The 19,715-nt window shown below is 38.4% G+C and overlaps 1 protein-coding gene and 1 long non-coding RNA gene across 5 annotated transcripts in view; one reads left to right on the top strand and one right to left on the bottom strand.

The window, feature by feature from the left end:
* Positions 1-19,715, top strand: part of LOC133766575 (uncharacterized) — a 217,646-nt gene that overhangs the window by 74,279 nt on the left and 123,652 nt on the right. The window lies entirely within an intron of this gene.
* RBBP8 (RB binding protein 8, endonuclease) overlaps positions 1-19,715 on the bottom strand; it is an 80,789-nt gene that overhangs the window by 39,698 nt on the left and 21,376 nt on the right. For 3 of the 4 annotated variants that reach the window (XM_062201452.1, XM_062201453.1, XM_062201454.1), the window contains exons 4-8: positions 15,661-15,756; positions 10,551-10,663; positions 7,601-7,667; positions 3,547-3,731; positions 1,992-2,093 (exon numbers count right to left, since the gene is read on the bottom strand). In XM_062201452.1, coding sequence (XP_062057436.1) covers positions 1,992-2,093; positions 3,547-3,731; positions 7,601-7,667; positions 10,551-10,663; positions 15,661-15,756 — 563 coding nt within the window. The remainder of the gene's footprint in view (positions 1-1,991; positions 2,094-3,546; positions 3,732-7,600; positions 7,668-10,550; positions 10,664-15,660; positions 15,757-19,715) is intronic. The other variant, XM_062201455.1, reaches the window with a different exon arrangement.

Here is a 19,715-nt window from a genome sequence, read left to right as displayed (position 1 = left end):
CAAAGTAGAAGTTCTCGCCTCCCTTCAGAGAAAAGCACATCCTTCTTTGGTGGTCACTTCTTTCTACTGGGGTCTAACCCACAGGGATCCTTTATGTAGGACATTTTTTGGCAGAGTGTCTTGGCTTTCCATGCCTGAAATGCTCCCCCCTGGGCTTTCCAGCCAGAACAGAGTGCCTTAGAGGCTGATTCTGAGGTCAGAGCTACCAGCTGTTTTTTTTTTTTTTTTTTTAAGATTTTATTTATTTATTTAAGAGGTAGAGTTACAGACAGTGAGAGGGAGAGACAGAGAGAAAGGTCTTCCGTCCACTGGTTCACTCCCCAAATGGCTGTAACAGCCGGAGCTGCGCCGATCTTCAGCCAGGAGCCAGGAGCCTCTTCCTGGTCTCCTGTGTGGGTGCAGGGGCCCAAGGACCCGGGCCATCCTCCACTGCCTTCCCAGGCCACAGCAGAGAGCTGGATTGGAAGAGGAGCAGCCGGGATTAGAACTGGCGCCCATATGGGATGTTGGCACTACAGGTGGTGGATTAACCTTCTGCTCCATGGTGCCGGCCCTAGCAGCTGTTTTTAACACAAATATTCCTTGCTCTTCCATCCACTTGGCTTACAGAATACTCCTCCTGTCTCAAAGGCAGCTCCTTCTCTGGCTACTTTGTTGGTTCTTCCTCATCTTCACAATCCTTGAATCAAAACCTCAACAGCTGCAATACTGCCTCCAAGGGGGTGAAAAATTGTTCTTAGAGGGACAATTAAGGGGCTGGCGCCATGGTATAGCAGGTAAAACCATTGCCTGCAATGTTGGTATCCCATGTGGGTGGCGGTTTGAATTCCAGCTGCTCTACGTCCAATCTAGCTCCCTGCTATTGTGCCTGGGAAAGCAGTGGAGGATGGCCCAAGTGCCTGGGCACCTGCCACCCAAATGGAAGCCTGGAAGAAGCTCCTAGCTCCTGGCTTCAGCCTGGCCCACCCCTGGCTATTACAACCATTTGGGTTGGGGAGTGAACCAGCGGATGGAAGATTTCGATCTCTCTTTGTAACTCTGCCCTTCAAAATATAAACAAATCTTAAAAAAAAAAATGGTGGTGGGACAAAATAATCTTACTCTTTTTATGTATAAAGCAAAGACATACAAACATACACCCAGCACATAAACAAATATATAGTATTTGTGCAGTATTAAAATTCCATGGAGTAAGTGGTCATTTGGCCTAGTAGTTAAGATGTCATTTGGGAGACCCACATCCCAAGAGTGCCTGGGTTTGGAGTCCCAGCTCTACCCTCTATTCCAGCTTCTTCCTAATGTACACCCTAGGAGGCTTCTGGTGATGGCTGAAGTACTTGAGTCCTTGCTACCCACATGGCAGACATGGACTGAGTTCTCTGAACCAAGTTTCAGCCTGGCCATTGTGGGCATCCAGGGAATGAATCACTGGATGGAAGCTCTCTGTTTCTCTCTTAAACAATTAAAATAAATAATACAATTTAAAATTCTTATTCATTTAAAAAATTTCATGGAGGAAGTCATTAAGAGAGAAAATACCTAAAATAGTTCTTGGAGAGGCTGTGATGATAAAACAAAAGTTGAGAATCAATGTTTTATGTAACAGAGTTCCCTAGGGCTCAGTTCTTGAACCTCTCCTCCCCATGTATAGGCCTTGCTTAGCAATTTCATTCAGTCTCATGGTTTTAGATACAATCTATATGCTCACAACTTCCTTGTTTTTCCATCTTGAACTTCTCCTTAAACCTGAACTTACATCCATCCTCCCACCCAAAATCAAACAGAATATTCCCAAAAGTAAACCCCTGACTTTTACCCCCACACCACAACCAGCAAGACTTCTAAACAACTAGTAATACAAACAGCTAGTAATACAAAAGATTACATGGAAAATATCTTAAAAATGCTATTTAGTGCAGACTGGTGGTCACTCTTGCCTACCAATAACTACAGATTTTAAACTTATAAAGTAATCTAAGTATATTACTTACTAGCCACTGGAGACTGACTTTGATCACAAGTATCAGCTACGAGGATTTCATTTTCATTAGGATGTTCTGGGTGAGTTGAAGGCTTTGAAACTTTTCTCAATTCTATGGAGAAAAAAAAGGGGAAAGACTGCATAATAAACAATCAATCATGAGGAAAAATATTATTAAAATCCCATGTGGTAAGTCAATATAAACCTGTCTTTAAACATTACAAGCACTTAGATTTCACTAACATAATTATCATATTCTAAGAAATAAGTGCCTTTAGTTTCATCTATAAGTTAGGACAGTGGGTGAGGGAGGGCTAGAACAAAAGTTTCTTCTAAGTTTTAACATTTCTTTCTCTTGTAGTTGTTACTAATCAGCAGGTGAGTTTACAATGTGTACTGCATCATGTATCTTCTCATTCTTTGTTTTAAAGTTTTCATTTTCTGGAAGAAAACCTTGAAATATTCATCAGAAATTTTACTGTTTAAGGATTTAATTCAAGAAACCCCCAATCCTGAAAAGAGGACAAAAGGAAAATAAAGCTTTACTTTTGATTTTAATTAAAAGGCAGGCATTTGACACAGCAGTTAGAAGCTGTTTGGGATGCCAACATCCCACATTAGAGTGTCTGAACTTAAGTCCCAGCTCCACTTTCAATTCCAGTTTCCTACTAATGCATACCCTAGGAGGCAGGAGGTGATGGCTCAAGTATTTGGGTTCCTGCCACCCATATGGGAAACCTGGACTGAGTTCCCAGCTTCTTGCTTTGTCCTGTTCCAACCCTGGTTTATTATAGGCATTTGAGAAGAGAAACCAGTAGATCAGTGGTTAGAGAACAGGACTAATTAGTAATTAAATTGTGTATAATTTATTTTAAAATAATTTGCATGGCTCAAAAACTACCTTCAAATCAAAATTTCAAAAGTCATATAAAAGGATAACAAAATTAAAACAAATCCAATTTTTGAATAGTTAAATGCTGCTCTCATACAATGAAGAAATAAAACAATCATTTATACTGGATACAAAAGAAGACTTTTGTTAGAAAAGCAAATTGCTATGACTGGTTTTCTGGATATTTTTATACATGGATTTAAACACTAAATTATGTAGACGATTATTTGTAATAAGTCATGTCTTGACAGATAGCAGACTAAAAAGCCAATCAATATTCATTCTAGATCTATGATCTTCGCTTTAAATTTGGCTTCTAACAGTTCTTTTGTTTTCCACTAGATGGTGTTACAAACCAATATAAAACAGGGGAAAGCTGTGCTGATACCACAGAATCTACTTATTCTTTCTTAAATGAAAATAAAAGAAGCTATTTACTATATTTATAAAATGCATAGTATTTACATATTCAGATGCATATTACATGTCTATCCATAATATAGGTAGAAAAATGCCTTCTCAGGCAATGAAAGTTAAACTTAGCTATACCAGGGGTTACCTGAAAAATGATTATTTATCCGTGTTTCATTGGACAGAATAATGCAAACTAACAATAGATGAATAACTTTTTTTAAAAAAATGAGGTAACTAAAAGACAAATCCAACTTCTTACCATTTGTGCCCACAGAGTGCTCTACTTTATTATGTGTCTGTTCTGTGTATCGGACATGGAGGTTCTCTTTTCTTCGTAGTCGGTTAATGCCAGAAAATGAAAAGGCTGTTATTGGTGAATCTGGAATAACATATTCCTCATATTCCTCACATTCAAGCTCAGTTGCCTGATGCTGTTGATCATTCCTAAAGGAAAATGACAGTTGAAAGAAAACGAATTCAACAAATGTTTATTAAAATATTTACTACCTTGTATGGATCTGTAGGACACAAATATGATACTGTAAGAGATATAGTCTCTTGTACCTAATGTTCCAAACCTAATGATCACAGAAGTATGCGAATGATTACAGGACCAAGGAGGAATTGTTATTGTGAAAAGTGAAGTAGAGGCCGGTGCTGCAGCTCAATAGGCTAATCCTCCACCTGCGGCGCCGGCACACCGGGTTCTAGTCCCAGTCGGACGCAGGATTCTGTCCCGGTTGCCCCTCTTCCAGTCCAGCTCTCTGCTGTGGCCCGGGAAGGCAGTGGAGGATGGCCCAAGTAATGGGGCCCTGCACCCGCAGGGGAGACCAGGAGAAGCACCTGACTCCTGGCTTTGGATCAGCGCGGTGCGCCAGCCGCAGCGCACCAGCTGCAGTGGCCACTGGAGGGTGAACCAACGGTAAAAGGAAGATCTTTCTCTCTATCTCTCTCTCACTGTCCACTCTTCCTGTCAAAAAAAAAAAAAAAAAAAAAAAAAGAAAGAAAGAAAGAAAGAAAGAAAGAAAAGTGAAGTAGAAAGTGTGGTTGGTGGCACTTGAGGTGAAATTAAAAGTACTTTGAACGACAGAGAAGATCTGCAGAGGAGCCATGCAGTTTGAGTAAAGGCATTTAGTACTTCTATTTGTGTTGGAGAAGGGCAACTAGAACTATAGGAAGGAGAGTCTTGTGCAAGTATACATACAATTTATAAAGAGAATGCATGGAAGAAAGAGGTGCATGGAAGCAATGTGACAATTTAACAGCAGTGTGCCAGATGGACGGGGACACATGGAGTAGGGGCAAGGGAATCAATCAGACAGTGGCTATGGTAGCAGAGCTAAGAGCTTCTGTGGCTTGATTTACAATACTGCCAAGTGTATATGGAATGTAAAGGACAGTTATTAAACATTGTGGTAGCAGTATCCGTGTGAGTTGGCAACTGACAAATACAGAATGATAACACAACACTAAGAACTACCAACCTTTAGTATGTTTATACTGCCAAGCACTTATTAATATCACAACTTTGTGAGATATTATTACTCTTATGTTATAAATGAGGAAATGAAGATATAAAGTTAAGTCACTTACTAAAAGAGTAATAGGATTTAAACCCTAGCAGTCAGACTTGAGCAGTTTCTATTGTTAACCACTGGATGTATTATCCTTGGTGTAGACCATGAGTCTATGACTGACCACACTTTAATTGCTTCTACTTAAAGCCCTTATGGTCTTTGAACACAGCAGCTACAACTGTCCTATTCAAACTTTAGTCATACTAATTAAATCCAACTAAAACTCTGCCACATCTCACTCCACAAGACCCCACATGATCTGATCACCCCCTACCCCGTTACCTTTCCATTTCTGACCTCTTTTTCTAGTATACTCTTCCTTCACACTCTCTTCTTTGGGGTTCCTCAAACTCACTACACATGTTCCTACCTTATGTTCTTTGCTCAGGCTGTTCATCTGCTTGGAATGTTTACCCCCACATAGCCATACTGCTAATTTTCTGATCTTCTACAAGTCTTTGTTGCAATATTACTATTTAAAACTGCAACCCCCTTCCCACACCCTAGGACTCCTGCTCCTTGTAATTCTGCTCTATTTACTTTATCCATAAAATTCACTGCTTTCTACCACAGGATACAATTTATTGACTATGTCTACAGTTTACTTGTTAGAATTTAAGCTCTAGGATAAGGATCTTTGGTTCACTGATGAATCAAAGTACCTGCAAAGTAGGTAGTGCATAAATAGTTGATGAATGATTGGGTTTGGACTGAGTGTGGTTATTGAGTAAAATAAAGTTAACGGACTTTCCCAGGTGAAACTATCACTAACCTTATGTGCCAACCAATTCTTACCAGTTGGTCAGATATTTTAGAGTTTAGGTCACCAGATCTGTCTGCCCTATCATACTAATATTAATTTGTAATACTACTTCAAAACAACTATATAACAATTTCATAAATGATGACAAAAGATTTTTAAAAACATTAGAAGACAAAATTCAATTTTTCTTAAAAAAGATTTACATTTTAATTTTTTGGATAATATCACTTGTGGTCTATAATACTATATACTAAGGAACAATCTTTACATATAACAAACATTTTTAAAGATTTATTATTTTTAATTGACAAATAATAATTATACATATTTAGGAGATACAATGTGATGTTTTGATGCTTACTTTGTGGCATGATTAAATCAAACCAATTGCTAAGCCTGTCAACTCAGATACTTGTTTTTTTGTGCAGAAAACACTGAAAAATCTACTTTTTGAAAATATGCAAATCATTAATATTTATAATAGTTCAACATTCTGTGCAATAGATTTATATATAATTTTTAATCTCTTCCTGCAATTCTGCTCTTATTCTGGAAAAAACAGAGTAAGCTGAAGTCACATGAGAAAGCCTTATAAATTAAATTAATGGAGTGTGAAATCTATCTGACTTAGCTTTAACTAATCACGTCACAGTCTTCTTGTGTTTCAGTCATAAAAATTCAACCTGAAACATGAATGAGTCATGAGAAGAAATTGACTTCCTAACAGAGTCTATCTAGAAGCAGCAGTTAGGATCACAAAAATAAAGGGGGGGAAAAAAAAAGAACCCACAATTCAGTTCAAACTAAGTAAGCAAGTTATGGCTCTGTCTTTCTTTACTGCAAAAGGGGGGAAAAATTAACTCCTATGTCTTAACAAAGTTTATTTTTTGAAACATCAGCTCTCTGATTTCCCAAAATAAATTAAGAGTTTAGGCCGCAACCTTTGGTTAAATTCAGTATGTATACCTGTTATTCTCTCCTCTTTCACATTTCCTTCTGATGGCCAGAGAGTAAAATTTTTCAGCTATTCATTTTTACGAGTTGTGTTTATATACAGACAGTAACTACTCTAAGCCAAAAGAATATGCAACATCTGTATAGATTACCAGCATTTCAGTAGATGTCTATTGAAACAGACCAGAATCTTTAAGAACCCTATGACAGCATTAGGATGATACTGAATCTTAGGTTCGGAAAACCATTACATAAGCTTTATGTAAATGGGAACTAAGAGCTAGCCCTATCTCTGCTTGGCATTCATCAGGGCAAATTCAGAAAAATATCCTGCATCTGATACAGTGTTGCCTAATGGAAAGAAAAGAGGCTTTTAAGTCAGAAGATATGGGTCTGAGTGATGGTCTAATTACCTATTAGCTGTGACACCATAGACAAATTAGACTTTCTGAGCTTTGGTTCTCTATTTGTAAAGTAAGGCTAATAAAAACAATTGTGGAATCACAGTGAGGATTAGAAACAACAGTAACTGGCACACAGGGTAAAAGTTACTATTTTTATTCCTTAATAGATCTGGGGAAAGGAGGAGGAGGAAAACAGGAAGGAAGTTCTAACAGATCTGGGAACTAAAAGAGGAATTATTCAGCTTGCTTTTAAAAAGTTTCTGAGACAGGGCTAGAAGGGATATAGCAAAACTCAAATATTAGAAATATAAGTATTCTAATAAAAATCACAATATTACCATTGTTATAAAAAAAACAAATCATTATAAAAATTAAAATATTTTTAAAAATGTTGATACCTTATATACTCACACACTAACCTAACAAGATGTACACACACTCTTTTTGTGTTTTGTATAAACACAAAAAATATAGTGATTTTATTTTTATTAGAGAACATTTTATAACTCTTAAAACTCTGTAACTCTTAAGAAATCTTCACAGTTTGTATAGCAAAGTAAAATAAAGAAGGTTGGGCAGAGATATCCTGCACTACAATTCAAGAAAAATACTCACTCAATTTTCTGTTGTAGTTGTTCCAAAAGCTTTTTATTTTCTTCCTGTAGAATATTCTTTTCATTCACTTAAAAACAATGTGGAAAAGGCACATAAGTAGCAATATTAACATCTATATCAATAGTTTTAAATAAAATGTCAACATTTATAAAGAAATTAGGATTTCTATGTCATGTTATACAGGGCTAACATTACTGTGCAAAAATAATTTGTTCCTAGGCAGTGATCACTCACACTGTTCCAGTCCCATATAACTAACTGATAATTTTATGTAATGCTTGTGGGAAAAAAAGAGAGCACTTCATATACTAAGGAGTATAGCCTAATTATTCATCCTGAAGACAAAACATTCTAATCTGATCACTAAGTTCTATTAATTTCTATCAATAAGTTCAATTATTTCTATTATTAAGTTCTTTTAATTTATATATAAAATTACTTCTTGAAGAGGAAAATGGAGAGGTAAAGGGGGGAAGGGAGAAAAAGAGAAATAGAAACAGAGAGCGAGCTCTTCTCTGGTGGTTCACTCCCCAGAGGCCCATAACAGTTAAGGCTGGGCCAGGTTGAAGCCAGTAGTTAGGAATTCAATCCAGGTCTCCCATGCGGGTGGCAAAGACCCAACCACTTAAACTATCACTACTGCTTCCTAGGGTCTGCATTAGCAGGGAACTAGATTCAGAAATTGAGCTGGGTATTGATTCCTGGCACTCCCATATAGGATGCAGGCATCTTAACTGCTAGGCCAGTTGTCTGTCTCCAAATATAATTTTAGTGAGAGATTTATCTTGAAATTCAATCATAAAAATAATATAATACTGAATATCAGTATAATTTTTATAACATAAGCAAATTCATAAAGTCAAATTTGCTACTTTAGTCATGTTCCATGTTTTATTTAAAATTGCAATATCAGTTATATAAATATATACATTGAAGTAATGAACTATTTGAATCTATCACCATTAAATTTTCCTATTCATTCTTATATAATTTATAAAGCAGAAACCCGATTTGAAACTACAATTTCCACTGAAGACCACTAGTCTTATCAATGCTATGATGTACCACAAACTATCCACCCGCCCTACAGAAAAGCTCTCCAGCCAGGGGTCCTTGTCCCTCTCATTGTGCCACTGGAGTAGGGCCCCTATAAGTCAGAATTTCAATTTTTTACTTTCACTATCAGCAAAAAAGGCTTCTCCCTGAGGCTAAGACTGCATTTAAGAAAATCAAGTTAAGAGATATCAAACTATTAACGTTTAAAAATGGTTTAAAACTAGTTAAAAAGAATTTGCTTCTGGATAAATAATTTTAATACAGGAAAGATACCTTTTATTAAGTATAACGAACATTAGGAATATTTTTTCAAAGGCTCAACTAAAACAAAACAAAACCGTGAGCCAAAACCTGAGCAGTGTAAGTGAGCAGATGTTGGAAGTATGCACTGCACTTAGTTGGAAGGACTGAACTTGAGATCTCAGTGTAGGCCTGAACCCCTGCAATGGAGAGGAGTCAAAGGAATGGACTCCCCATGAATGTGCTAGATGTGATTAAAAAAAAAAAAAAAAAGGCAGTGGCAGGCCTTTGGCAGTGATTAAAATACCGCATGGCCACCTGGGATACTGGCAGAATGTAACACAATGCCTGGGTTTGAGTGCCAGTTCCACTTTAGATCCAGCTTCCTGTAGTGCATAACCTGGAGGTAGCAGGTGATGCCTGCCACCCATGTGGCATCATACTGAGTTACAGGGTCTTGGCTTTGGCCTGGCCAAGCCCTGGCTATTGTGGGCATTTGAGGAGTGAACTAGAAGATGGAAGATCTCTCTTTCCAATTAATAAATAAATTAAAAAAAAAATTTAAGAGGGGCTGGCGTTATGGTGTAATGGGTTAAGCTGCTGCCTGTAATGCCAAAAGCCCATATAGGTACCAGTTTGAGACCCTGGGACTCCACTTCTGATCCATCTCGCTGGTAATGTACCTGGGAAAGCAATGGAAAATGGCTCAAGTCCTTGGGCCTCGGCACCCACGTGGGAGATCCAGATGAAGCTCCTGGTTCATGGCTTCATCATGGTCCAGTCTCAGCCACTGTGGCCATTTGGTGAGTGAACCAGCATATACATATATATAGATCTCTGTGTGTGTCTCTATCACTCTGCCTTTCAAATACATAAATGTTAAAAAAAAAAAAAAAAAAAGGTAAAAGAGAAAGGACTGGGGGAGGTAAAATGAAGGACAGAGATAAACAGAAAAACAAACCTGCATCTGGAAAGACACATACAGGCTGCTAACAGCAGTCACTGCTGGGCACAGAATGAGATTATATTTTTTTCTTATTTCTTTCTAAAGTAACAAGCATGTGGTTATAAATTCTTGCTTATATAACCAAAGGATAGCAACATAGCTAAAAAAATAGTAAAGTCAAAATATGGAATTATTTTGGAAAAGAAGATAGCTAATTTGATTTATGACATGCTGGTTGTACACTACTTATGGGTAAACCAGGTAATGTAATGTAAGGAAACTCTAGATTAAGTGGGTAAGGAGAATAAACTGAAAACAGTACACTTATAATAGTATGTTATAAAAACCAAAAAACATACATCTTTATAAAATTGTTTGCTTTGTATTTAATTTGACTAGGTAATCAAATTACCTGAAATAATGATAAAAACTGAAGTAGGACATGGACATGTCCAAAGGATATTTGTTTCTTGTCTGAGAACTGGTAAGACTGCAAGGCCAATGTGGACAGTATTTGGACAACCTTTCTGAACCCTACTAGTTACTAAAGCAGGAGATTATATCTACAAATAGGGAAAAAGGAACATTCGAACTGTTACCTAAATAAGGAAAAGTATACAGAAACAATCCATTTGATTACAACCAATTTACTAATAGATTTTAACAACGTATTAATTTTTAAATACTTAATAATTGAAAGGAACTCACTAAGCTCTGTAATAAGTTTAAGATTCTGTTGCCGGATATTTTCAAATTCTTGCTGTTTTTTCCTCATATGTTCTTCAGTTACTGCACAGCGATCACATAATCCTGCTCTTAACCTATGAAGCCAAAACAAAACATTTTTCTTAAATTAAAAGACATTTCCCAACACAGGCTGAGTATCCCTTACCAGAAATGCTCAGGACCAGAAAGCTTTCAGATTCTGCAGTGTTTCTGGACTTAAGCATATTTGTACAGATGTTAACTGCTTGAGCATCCCTATAAAAATCTAAAATTTGAAATCCTCCTAAAGCCAAAACTATGAGTGAGAGTTTCAGACTTAGGAGTATTTCAGATTTCTGGTTTTTGAGTTAGGGATATTCAACCTGCATTTGTATTCTGACATTTTTATACTTTATGAAGATCTTAAGAATTGACCTGGTAAATATAGTGAAAATCAACTAGATTAATTGAGTATTGTAGTTTTAACATAGTCTTACATATGCTGAAATCAGGCTATGAAACCATTTTCTAGAGAGTGCAATTCTGAATGAAACTGTGTAAAAATCTACCAATTTTAAACTCCAAGGGAATTTATTAAAGGAACTGAGTTGCTTTTATTTATTAAGGTCAGCACATGAACCCTAGTCCCATACCAAGAGACCAAATTATATCTTAATCAAGTTTATAGCCACTTTGCTCAGTATAGCATATGACAGTAAGTATTCAAAAATGTTTTATTTCTTGAATAAACATTAAAGGTCAGGAAATATGAAGGAATAAAGATGTCATCTTGGAAGTCAGCACTGTGGCATAGCGGGTAAAGCCACCTCCTGCACTGCCAGCAAACCATATGTGAGCTGGTTTGAGACCCAGATGCTCCAATTTTTTTTTTTTAAGACTTATTTATTTATTTGAAAGTCAGAGTTACAGAGAGAGAGAAGGAGGAGAGGCAGAGATAGAGAGCTCTTCCATCTGTTGGTTCACTCCCCAATTGGCTGCAATGGCCAGAGCTGTGCCAATCCAAAGTCAGGAGCCAGGAGCTTCTTCCGGGCCTCCCACGCGGGTGCAGGGGCCCAAAGACTTGGGCCATATTCTACTGCTTTCCCAAGCCATAGCAGAGAGCTGCATTGGATGTGGAGCAGGGAGACTCGAACTAGCGCCCATATGGGATGCCAGCACTGCAGGCAGCAGCTTTACCTGCTACTCCACAGCGCCAGCCCATCCAATTCTGATCTAGTTCTCTGCCATGGCATATGCCGCTCTGTAACTCTCTCTGCCTTTCAAATAAATAAATTTTTAAAAAGTAACCTCATATGCTCCTCTCAACATCAAGAACCAATATTAGTAAAAATTCAAAATGCATTATTATGTAAAAATAGATTACAAATATTTTTTACTAATAATTTGTGAGTACTAAAGAGAAGAAGGCAATACATATATTGCATGAAGGGATGTGGAACAAGGGAAGAAAAGAAAGGTGTATTCTGAACGTTATTAAGAATTATTTTGGGGCTGGTGCCCTGGCGCACTTGGTTAATCCTCTGCCTGTGGCACCGGCATCCCATATGGGCGGCGGGGTTCTAGTCCCGGTTGCTCCTCTTCCAGTCCAGCTCTCTGCTGTGGCCCAGGAGGGCAGTGGAGGATGGTCCAAGTGCTTGGGCCCTGCACCTGCATGGGAGACCAGGAGGAAGAACCTGGCTCCTGGTTTCAGATCGGCGCAGTGCCGGCCGTAGCAGCCATTTTGGGGGTGAACCAACGGAAGGAAGACCTTTCTCTCTTGTCTCTCTCTCACTATCTAACCTGTCAAATAAATTTTTAAAAATTAAAAAAAAATAAAAAGGCGCTCCTCCAGTTGCACTGAAGTGCTCCAATAGCCACACGTCTCTAGCTGCTACCTTATTAGTATAGACGTAGAACATTTCCATTCTCACAGAAAATTCTAACGGACAGAACAAACCTAAAAACAATGTGACATGTACCAGAAGCATGTTTAAAGAAATGACCATGCCAATACATTCTCTCCTATACTCTAAGAATTCAGGTGCTTTTGGTTTAAATTCAGAGCTAAGAGAAGAGTTAACAGAAGACCAACAGGTATCTGATATGGATGCTGATCCTCTAGCTACATAATCATTTCCTTTTTATCATTCATTTATCTGTATTTCTTGCTGACTACTGATCATACATACAAAATAATAATAAAAGTTAAAATAGGTGCTTTGATTAAACTAGTTAAACTTTGATTGTTAAACAAATATGACTACTTTGTCAGAACTGTTCCTACTTACAATTTTGAAAAATTATGTCATTCATGACAACACAGTTCATGTTCAGTCATCAATGAACATACTTGTATCAGGCACACTCCTGGGTATTTTATATAAAGGATGAGTAACTCAACAATTTATATTTTGGGACACATATACACACACACACACAATATCAAAGTTCTTTAACACTAAACATGGGATTATCAAAGTAACTCCAACAGTAGGGTTGGAAAATAGGAAGTCTCTCAGAACATGGAAGAAAATAAACAGAAAATGAGAGAAAAGATAACAGAGAATCAATTTATGACTAAGTACTCAAGAAAGAGACCACAAAAAAGGGAAGAGACACAGTAAAAGGAAACAAATTGTCAGACTTTAGGAAACAACAGTCTTCAGGTTAGTGGGTTGAGTGTGTAACACAATGAAGGAAACACACACACACACACACACATTATGGATAAAAACATCTTAAATTCCAGAAAGGTAAAAAATATCTGTTACCTATAGTGGAATGAAAATTAGAATGACATGACATCTTATCAGAACTAGAATACTAAAAGACAATGAGTAAAAGCCTTTAAAGTTTTGAGGGAAAACTATCTTGATCCCAGAAATTTACAGCCCAAATACCAACTACATGCAATCATCAAATAAAATCACCGTCAGGCTTACAAGAACTCTGAAAATTTACTTCCTGTTTGTTCATTCTCAGCAGGCACTTGAGAGTGAGTTATAACAGAATGAGCATGAAAAAAACAAAAGAAAGGTAAAATAGGTCCAGGTTTTATTGACCATGTTAACTAGTGTATCCTCAAGGTCTAAAACAGTGCCTAGCACAATGCAGAAGTTCCATAAATGTTAAAATAAGGTAAAAGAAATAATGGAATTAATGCAGAGATCCAATGAAGGAAAATTCAGAATGGTCCAAATTAGTATGGAAAGTTTTTCAGCCCGAGAAGTTATATGTCCAATAAAAAAAAAGAATTACAACATAAAAAGATAATAATGGTAGAATAATTAAAACATTAAGTAATATTAATAACGTAGTAAGGAGGGGCCGGCACTGTGGCGTAGCCGGTAAAGCCGCTGCCCGCAGTGCCGGCATCCCCAGTGGGCACTGGTTCAAGTCCCAGCTGCTCTATTTCCGACCCAGCTCTCTATTATGGTCTGGGAAAGCAGTGGAAGATGGCCCAAATCCTTGGGCCCCTGCAACTGCATGGGAAGACCCGGAGGAAGCTCCTGGCTCCTTGCTTTGGATTGGTATAGCTCTGGCTGTTATGGCCAATTAGGGAGTGAACCAGCGGACGGAAGTGAACCAGAGGATGGAAGTGAACCAGCGGATGGAAGACCTCTCTCTCTGCCTCTCCTTCTCTCTCTGTTTAACTTTGAAACAAATAAATATTTTTAAAAAAATAATGTAGTAAGGAAAACATAGTTCTTGTCACAGTATTTTAAAAGGTAGCCAGAAATACTAGGAAAAACAAAACAACAAGTTGTTATAATTATGGGCTGATTTCAGCAACTGCCTGGGGAGGAAGTAGAAAAGAATGTATTTGACCTGGAAAATAGAAACACTGTCCTTCAGTGGCCAGAGAAGTCAAGACATGGACACAAGAGAGTGTCCACAGTGAATACTTACTCCACAGTGAATACTTACATAATTGATTAAAATAAGAGCAAACACACTGTTTACTATTTTACGAAGTCTACAATTAACTTAAAATACAAACGACTGAAATCTTGTAACAAAAAAGAATGTAATGGGGCCAGTGCTGTGGCGTACCAGGCTAAGCCTCCAACTGCCATGCTGGCATCCCATATAGGCTCTGGTTCATGTCCCGGCTGCTCCTCTTCCAATTCAGCTCTCTGCTATGGCCTGGGAAAACAGTGGAAGATGGCCCAAGTCCTTGGGCCCCTGCACCCGTATGGGTGCAGACCCAGAAGAAGCTCCTGGCTTCTGGTTTGCAATCAGCCCAGCTCTGGCCTTTGTGGCCATTTGGGGAGTGAACCAGCAGATGGAAGACCTTTCTTTCTGCCTCTGCCTCTGTCTTTAACTCTCTCTCTCTCAAATAAATACAAAAAATCTAAGAAAAAGAAAAAATATAGAATGTAACTATCGTCACCCTTCACAATAGTCATACTGTAAAGGCTCCACTGATCCAGGGCAGAGGAACAGTGATGCAGGGAAGGGTAAAAACACCAGTAGCTTCCTCTAATATAGTTCAGGGACACAGCTGAGAGGTGAAGGACCATGAAAACAAGACCTAAATACATACAAAGGTTCAATGGTCAAACACAAGAACTAAAATAAAAACTTCAAATGTAGGAGGAGTTTTAAAATGTCACGGTTAGACAGTTATAAAATGAAGCAAAATTCCCTAGCTTCTGTATTACCTCGAGTTTTTCCTTTCAGCTGCCTCTCTTAATAATATATGTGGGGGCCAGCATTGGTGGTGCCCACACCTCATGTTGGAGTGCCAGTTTGTGTCCTGGCTACTCTGTTTCCAATCCATATTCCTACTAATGCATCCAGGAACTGCAGCAGATGATGGCCCAAGTACTCAGGTCCCTGCCACCCATGTGGGAGACCAAGATGGAGTTTTTGGTTACTGGCCCAGCCCTGGCTATTGCAAGCACGAGAAAGTGAACCAGTAGGTGGAATATCTCTTTTTCTGTCTCTGTTGCTCTGTTGTTGAAATAAATGAAAAAGTAAATCTCTTTTTTTAAATAGTATCTATGAAGGGGCAGGTGTTACAAGATCACTTTTAATCCCAGAGCCGATTATATAGTGATTACTAATGAGGGGAAAAACACCTCTTACTCAAGACCCAAGAACCACTCACCGATCTTCTAAAACTTTAATGGTTTCCTGAAGGACTTTCTGTTGCTCTCTCAGCTGTTGATTTTTGGTGAAGAACTCTTCCAGTCTTTGTGCATCTCTAAAGGTCAAGAAATATAGAAGTTTTCCAGGTAAAAATACTCTAAAAGGGTAATAATCTATTCAGAACTTCAAAGTTTGGTCTTACCACTTATATTCCTTCCATCAAAATACAGCAACTTAAAAAGTGAGGTTTGAATATCTTGGTAATCAGAGTGAAAATCACACTAGAATTTGCTCTGCAGTGCTTTTATGTATAATGGAAGTATTACTGTTAAGTGCCAGGCATTCAGTATACGATGCTGGGGCACACAGGAAGGAGTAGATTCTGGGGCGGCCAAAAAATCAACTTTGTCAAAATGAACTTCAAAATGTATGCTTACTGTTATATTACTTTTTTTTTTTTTGGTCAATTGTTGTTCATGTAAATAAGGTATCTTTACTCAGTTTTTTAAAAAGGCATATATATATATATATATGTATACATACACACACACACACATACTTTTTTTAAGATTTATTTATTTGAGAGGCAGAGTTACAGAGAGAGGGACAGAGAGTGATCTTCCATCCACTGGTTCACTCCCCAGAGGCCACAATGGCCGGAGCTGGGCAGTTTGGAAGCCAGGAACCAAGACCTTCTTCCTGGTATCCTACGTGGGTGCAGGGGCCCAAGCATTTGGGCTGTTACTGCTTTCCCAGGCCATTAACAGAGAGGGATCAGAAGTGGAGTGGACGAGACTTGAACTGGTACCCATATGGGATGCCAGTGCTACAGGCAGTGGATTAACCTACTGTGACACACTGCCAGCCCCACCTTTACTTATTTATTTACTACCCAATTAGTAATAAGAAATCAAAGATAGGAAAACAGTCCTGCACAAATGCATGATTTTTTTTTGAAATTCTTTAAATCCCTAAATTTAAAAAATAATGTAAAAGAAAACAAGGGTTTATTTGTAAGGGATTAGGCCATACTTCAGAAATGCTAAATTTCTTAGTCGATAATAAGGGAATTTTCTTAGTAAGTACTACCAAGTACTTACTAAGTACTTGGATGGCTGAATTTGGTAGATATCACCTTTGTTATATCCTCAGTAGAAAATATAGGGATTATTTTTCTTTAAGTAAGGCTGATATAAACAGAATGAGCAGATTCATTAACTGACCAGTAAGACAGGCCGGCGTCACGGCTCACTAGGCTAATCCTCCACCTTCGGCGCTGGCGCCCAGGGTTCTAGTCTCAGTGGGGTGCCGGATTCTGTCCCGGTTGCCCCTCTTCCAGTCCAGCTCCCTGCTGTGGCCCAGGAGTGCAGTGGAGGATGGCCCAGGTCCTTGGGCCCCGTACCCGCATGGGAGACCAGGAAAAACACCTGGCTCCTGGCTTTGGATAGGCGCAATGCGCTGGCCGTAGCAGCGACTTGTGGGGTGAACCAACGGAAAAAGGAAGACCTTTCTCTCTAACTCTGCCTGTCAAAAAAAAAAAACAACAAAACTGACCAGTAAGACAGTCAAAACAGTTGATAAATAATGGATACTGATTGGTATATGTTATCTATGATCAGTGATTAAACAGGTGAAAACAATCTGGCAGAGGATGAATGCTGTGGCACATCAGGTTAAACCGCCATATCCAACACTCATATTCCATATCATAGTGCTGGTTTGTGCTCATTAGCAAGGAGCTGAATCCACAGCAGAGAAGCCAGGACTCAAACGTGCACCCACCATATGTGATGTTGGCATCACAGCTTAACCTGCTGTGCCACAACATCAGCCCACACCCCTTACTCTTATTCTATCTCTCTTCTCTGTCACTCTGCCTTTCAAATAAACAAATAAAGACATCTTATGAAAATAAAAGGATCTGGCAGATCAGGCTCAAGGATAACTTTCCAAATAATCTCACAATATTCAACAGTCAAATGAATTCATGTAAAAATATTAGTCATGTACACAGACAACTTGTAAAATACATCAGAATACAAATCTGAAACAAGTAAGTGTTGAACAAATAGTATAGTTACTGATTCCTTTTATAACTTCTTTTTCCAGGTGGGAATTCCTAAGGACTGTGATAGTTTACATACACACACACAACCCAGTTACTAAACTGCTCCTTCCAGTTGAGAATTCCTAAGGACTGGGATATCTTACAAATATACCTATTCTAAAAACATGGAGATACGACATCATAACTGTTACTGCATCCTAACTGTATACTGTAAAATTTACTGGGAAATGGGGATTATGGTGATACAGGTAAGCCCAATTTCCTGGTTCTACTATGTAGTAAAACAGGGATAGTGAAATAAAAGGGAACTTAGCAACTTACTGTGCTTTAAAAACATACAACCTGGGGCCAGTGCTGTGGTATAGTAGGCTAATCCTACTACTACTTCTGAGAAAGTAATTTTCAACATTCATTTACAAATTTTACCTTTTTTATCTGGATTTTACCTTTTTCACATGGTTATAGTTGTATAGTAATACATTTTATATAAAACACTCGGTATAAAAAGAGCAAATCTAGATCATTTCTAAATTACTTAATCTTCAGGGAAATGATTCTGGTTCAAGTTAAGATAAAATGAATTTTATGGATATACACTACCATTAAAATAGTAATACTTAAAATTTTTAGCCTTATGTGAGGGATCCATTTTAATAAAATCAATTTTCTTCAAGAACATTTAGTGAATTTGGTTTTAAATTGTATAGTCAAATGGCAAACACAATAATTTTTGGGTTTTAGTACTGCTTCTTAAAAAGTGAGCAGCTGTGGCCCAGGAAGGCAGTAGAGGATGGCCCAGGTCCTTGGGCCCTACACCCACATGGGAGACCAGGAGGAAGCACCTGGTTCCTGGCTTTGGATCGGCGCAGCACGCCGGCTGTAGTGGCCATTTGGGGGGTGAACAAATGGAAGGAAGACCTTTCTCTCTCTCTAACTCTGTCAAAAAAAAAAGTGAGCAGCATTTGACTCCTCCTTTAGGGAAGTCACTCTAATCAGCGGTTGGTAATCCAGCATTTACAAAGATCATTAACTTTAATACTGAGCCAAGGTATAGTATAAGGAGCACACTAACTACTAAGCAACTCTGAAACATCAAACCTTTGCTATTAGAAAGAACTCCTATGGGGTCGGTGCTGTGGCGCAGCATGTTAAAGCCCTGGCCTGAAGTGCTGGCATCCTATATGGGCTCCTGTTCTAGTCCCGGCTGCTCCTCTTCCGATCCAACTCTGCTATTGCCTGGGAAAGCAGTGGAAGATGGCCCAAGGACTTGGGCCCCTGCACCCATATGGGAGACCCAGAAGAAGCTCTTGGCTCCTGGGTTCGGATCGGCACAGCTCTGGCCATTCCAGCCATCTGGGGAGTGAACCAGCAGACAGAAGACCTCTCTGTCTCTACTTCTCTCTGTAACTCTATCTTTCAACTACATAAAATAAATATTTTTTTTTTCCTAAAAAAAGAACTCCTTTAAAGCATTGCTATATATAAAGGGAGATTCACAAGATAACTCCAACACACAATTTAGCTATTTTGTTTGGTATGTTGATTCAGTCACCCTACCAAGTAGTGACAGTATTTGTCTTCTGATTAACAGTGCTTGTATAAACCATCACTAGCAGGTTTATCTGACCAATGAAGCCGAAAACAATGCGGCAATTTCTTAACTTCAAATCTCAAATCACTCAAAGAAAACACTTTCCCCATCGAAGAGAATCTGCTTATTCCAGAGTAAAACAAGGTATTTCCCTATTTGATTTCAAGTGAACAAAAAAAGTGAAATTTTACCTATTAACCAAGAAAATGATCTTATTTCCTCATTCAACCAATGCAATTTCTCTCTCTCTCTTTTAAAGATATATTTATTTATTTGAAAGTTAGAGTTACACAGAGAGAGGGAGAGACGGAGAGAGAATCTCCCTCCGAAGGCTCACTTCCCAGATGGCTGTAATGGCCAGGGCTGGGCTAGGTTAAAGCCAGGAGCCATGGGCTTCTTTCGGATCTCCCACATA

This window comes from Lepus europaeus, chromosome 9 (genome assembly GCF_033115175.1).
Source record: "Lepus europaeus isolate LE1 chromosome 9, mLepTim1.pri, whole genome shotgun sequence".
Lineage (NCBI taxonomy): Eukaryota > Metazoa > Chordata > Mammalia > Lagomorpha > Leporidae > Lepus > Lepus europaeus.
The sequence above is the reverse complement of the archived record's forward strand: the minus strand, read 5'-3'. Positions and strand labels throughout refer to the sequence as shown.